General features: G+C 41.7%; 1 protein-coding gene across 1 annotated transcript in view; it reads left to right on the plus strand.

Annotated features, from left to right (window-relative positions):
• The window catches only part of LOC130563219 (uncharacterized), a 21974-nt gene that overhangs the window by 2571 nt on the left and 14368 nt on the right, over positions 1-5035 (plus strand). The window contains 8 exon segments of the mRNA XM_057348651.1: positions 337-799; positions 1963-2844; positions 3032-3171; positions 3241-3445; positions 3525-3629; positions 3817-4010; positions 4091-4232; positions 4428-5020. Of these exon segments, the coding sequence (XP_057204634.1) occupies positions 337-799; positions 1963-2844; positions 3032-3171; positions 3241-3445; positions 3525-3629; positions 3817-4010; positions 4091-4232; positions 4428-5020 (2724 nt within the window).

Here is a 5035-nt window from a genome sequence, read left to right on the forward strand (position 1 = left end):
TTTACACATACACATTATATTATATTAGTTTAAATCATTGTAAAATTATTGAATAATTATATAAATAAATACTCTTGAGGCTCTTTTAGATTTTGTTGTGCTCTTGAGCAAGGCATTTCACCAAAACCCTATTCCTAGGCAATGCACTATATAATCAATCAATATATATCAAGTTGTAAACAAAACAATTGTGCTAATGTATTCTTTCTAAATTTTAGATTTTATCATCATCAAGTGTGGACTAAACTGCAGACCAACACCACACTTTCACTGCTGCTACTGCAATTCAATTGTGATCAGAAGGGATGGTTTTATTAAACATCTTAAAACCTGTAGAAGTATGACATCCAGACAGCGTCCATTGCCAACAGCAGAACCACCACCATCCCTAGCATCAGCAGCACCTCCTCCATCCCCAGCATTAACAGCACCACCATTGCTAGTATCAGCAGTACCACCACCATCCCCAGCTTCAACAGCAGCACCAGCATCTCCAGTACCACCACCATCCCAAGCATCAGCAGCACCACCACTATTGCCAGTATCAGCAGTACCACCACCATCTCCAGCTTCAACAGCAGCACCCCATCCGTAGCATCTCCAGTACCCCCACCATCCCAAGCATCAGCAGCACTACCACTACTGCCAGCATCACTAGTACCACCACTATCTCCAGCTTCAACAGCAGCACAACCATCACCGGTACCACCACCATCCCAAGCATCAGAAGCAGCATCAACAGTACCAACCCCACCAGCATCACAAAGATTACGTGCCCGGCAACAAGTCAGGGTGACTTGTACACACTGTGGCATTTCAATAAATCAAAGGAACTTGCAGGTTCATATTAACCGAAAACACAGGCAAAGGGTAATTGAAATTACACCAAAACGGCACCACCATGATCAATGCATGATGCCAAAAATGGCATCTTTTGTGTATGATCTTTGCACCAAGATGTGAGAATCTGCCTACAGAAAGGAGGTTGCTCAGCTGGCTGCCTGGTGTAGTCAAAACAACCTAGAGCTGAATGCATTCAAGACAGTGGAGATGATAGTGGATTTCAGAAGGAACCCTCCATCACTTCCTCCCCTCACCATCCTGGACAGCACTGTGGATACTGTGGAGTCATTCAGGTTCCTGGGCTCCACCATCTCTCAGGACCTGAAGTGGGAGTCCCACATAGACTCCATTGTAAAGAAGGCCCAGCAGAGGTTATACTTCCTCCGTCAATTGAGGAAGTTCAACCTACCACAGGAGCTACTGACCCAGTTCTACTCAGTGGTCATCGAATCTGTTCTGTGCACTTCAATTACTGTTTGGTATGGCTCGGCCACCAAATCAGACCTACGAAGACTACAACGGACAGTTCGTAGTGCTGAGAAAATTATTGGTGCTCCTCTGCCCACACTTCAGGACCTGTACGATTCCAGAGTGAAAAACAGGGCAAGAAAAATCATCATTGACTCCACACACCCAGCACACAAACTCTTTGATCTGCTGCCCTCTGGCCGGCGCTTTAGAGCACCAAACACCAGGACTTCCAGACACAGAAGCAGCTTCTTCCCCCAGGCAATCTCCCTCCTAAACAGATAACTGCTCCTTAAGAGCAATATTCCACTTCCACTACTCCTATAGTGTGCACTATAGTGCCTTATTATATCTACATCTTATGTATACATGTATATAACACTACCTCTACTTACTAAATTATCCATTTGCACAAGTGTACATACAATCTGTTAATATGTTATTCTACTATATACTACCCGTACAATGTCTCTTATATGTTATTATCCCCCATTTTCTGTAAAATAGTCTTTATTTTATATATGCACAATTTAGAATCTTTTAGACTGTAAATCGTATTATATTGTATTGTCATTGTGTTGAATGTCTGTACTAGAAGCTTCCAACACCAAAGAAAATTCCTTGTGTGTGCAAGCACACTTGGCAATAAAGCTCTTCTGATTCTGAATTTGTATTTGCTAAAATCATTCTTTAAGCCATGTTCTCCTATACATGTTCAAAAACAAACGTGGGGTGCAAGCCAAAAAATAATCTGTGAATTGGATGAATGCAACGCAAATGCTGAATTTGCAGTGAGGAGTGGAATTGTTCCTTATGAGTGCATTCATCTCAGATCGTTGCTCTTCTGTCCCCGCTCGGACACCACACCCATCATTTTAGAGGTAGAGGTGCTGTCAGAAATGGTTGCTTCTAGGCTATTTGGGGAAGCAAGGAAGCAGAGCTGCTTAAACCAACAAAAAGCAGCAACTGATGCAGGTGTTCCACTTTCTGTTGAGGTGACTGTGGGAGGGCCTGCATCCAAAAAGTTAATTTCTATATATGAGCCAAAAGTATCATACCACAGCAGACTTGGGAGAGTAATAGCAGCATAAGATTCAAAAAAGAAGTCTTGGCACTGTCCATGTGCCAAAGCACGACAGTCATGTCTCCATAAAGCAATCGCAAAATGGCATCTTTTTAAAACTGACCGACAACTGTTCATGACTGCAGAGAGTGATGTCAGGCCAGATTCAGCGGTAAGTCATCAAGACACACAAGAATCTGTATGCAAAGCAAAGCCAGGTGAAGATGCGGGACAAGCATATCCTCCTGATGACGCAGGCCTTCGAAGGATGGTTCACTATTTAATGCAAAAAAAAGGTCTTCCTGCCCAGCTACCCCAGCATTTGGTCACTGGCTCCAGATCTTTGCAAGATCTTCCAAGACAATTGATGCCAAAAGAAACTTCATGTGTGGAGTGTGCCGGGCATCTTAGTGAGCCAATGCTCATAACAGCAAATGCCAAACTTGTCACATATACTGGTGTTGTAGATGGTAAGACATCTCAAAAATATATCATCCAAATGATCTTAGCCACAGAAATGTAACTAATGCTAAAAACAAAGTAAAAGTAAGCGCACAGTGAATTTGCTAGATTAATAATAAGATTAGGATTGATAGCACTCAATATTTATTTGTTATTTATCATTTCTCAACTTTTTCCTTCCATTTTGTTTTTTAGGCTTTTCTACATACTGCAGGGCATGTCCTGACTGTGGGCTGATGTACAGATATCAAGAATGGAGTGATGGAATTCACAATTTCAATGACCACATTCTCATCACCCTTCATTTGTGTATCATACTACGTACATCACTTCAGGTAGGAAACACAATAAAAAAAATCTGTTCTTATTTTCTGTGTGCCTTACTCTGTCTTATACTTTCTTAGACTCACCATTCTGTAAGCCGAGCAATTGAAGTCCTTGAGCAGACCGAAAATAAGACCTTCCCTAAAAAAGCCACAATACTCCATGCCTACATGCACTTTGAAGCCCTGACCTCACACAACTACTCATATATTTGTTTCAAATGTGGATACCATCCACCAGTAGTGGTCATGGACCTTCACAGAAAGGGTGTATTCAATATGCCTGGTAAGTAACAGAACAAACAGCCTGTAATGAATAAAAGAAAAATGACAATATCTTTTTAATACCATGCTTAAATTTACAGTAAGTGAAATGGAGGCTGTACCAGCACACTTTGATGGCACTGTCGATATCAGACGATTTTGGGACTCTGTGACATCTGAAATCATTTGCAGTGGCTTACTAACAAGTTGGTGTCTCTTTACTCAAAGTATAAGGCTTGTCTGTTCCCCACAAGACTGCAGTGATAGTATTGCGATGCTTTTCATGTTACTAGTACTGTTTCGTCTTAATCACACTGTTAACTATGGCAACATTGTTAATTGTATGTGTACGTTCACACAAGGGACTTAGTTACTAACATGTTTTATGTCCAGGTGGTCGAAAGAACCCTTTTGTGGTTGTTCCAAGTTATAATTACTGGGCTCCTTGGATTGGACCAAAAACTAGAAAGGGGGACACTGTGTTAAACACAGAACATGAAAAGTGTCATGCACCAAGGCAGGCTACTGAAATGGCTGATCTCCAAATGACAGAGGAGAGGCTCCAAGATGCACTAATTAATCTCAGGGTAATGACCAGTTACACTAATGATTAATTCACCCGCTTGAATTCTGTTTGAAGCTAAATTATTTCATGATAAAATAATAGGTGGACATGGTTCGAAAGCTGTGCAAGCAATGTGGCCTGGACTCAAAAGGCTCAAAAATGGACCTTATCCTAAGATTGCGGGAAGAAATGAAGAATAGGTCATCTTACGACAAGATCTTTGAGAAAGTCTGGGGAGCTTCAGGTAAGATACATCTTTTACTAAACAGTTTTACTAATCAGATTGGTTGTGTCTGTTTACTGTAAAGTGATAAAAGTCCTTCTGCCAGGAGAATGTAATGTTTGAAGCTCAAGATATTTCACTTTTAAAGACAGACATACAGTACAAGTTACCACAGGCCTACAGAATAATGCATGGGTTCGTCTGTATTTTCTATAGGTGGCTGGGCAGTTGTTATGTGCCCCTGTGGAGTGGTCTACTCAATAAAATTTAATTTAAGAGCAGAGAGTCCCAGAGACTATGCTGACATGTTGCTTAGCTGGAAGCACTTCCCAAACATTGCCATATATGACTTTGCAAGGGGATTGGCAACACACACTAACTTGAGGGAGCCTGAAAATTTGCCATTTAGTCCACATGAGGGGCGGCTGGCTGAAGCAACTGCAGACAATCTACAATTGGCTGCCGAGGGAAGGCTAAAGGTCAGTTTACCATGGCTTAAAACTAAGAAAACAGAAACAGATGCAAACGGCCACCCAATCACTGGGTCATCTGACCACTACACCCTGTACGACGTTTTCCATGAGCGGAATACAAAGGATGCTAAAGATGCCCTTAGAAGGATTGCACTTGTTCCAGAACTGGCTGGCTGGGTTAACAGCCAGTGCGCCGAGCAACTATTTTCAGACATGAGAAAGAACAACTATTTTTTGAATACCCTCACACCTTCTGAGCACATCTTCATGATGCGGAACATACTGCACCACTACAACACAAAATGCAATAACAAAACTAAAACCAGCATCCAGAAAGTAGTGGGCAAAGAT

Source organism: Triplophysa rosa, linkage group LG12 (assembly GCF_024868665.1).
Source record: "Triplophysa rosa linkage group LG12, Trosa_1v2, whole genome shotgun sequence".
NCBI lineage: Eukaryota > Metazoa > Chordata > Actinopteri > Cypriniformes > Nemacheilidae > Triplophysa > Triplophysa rosa.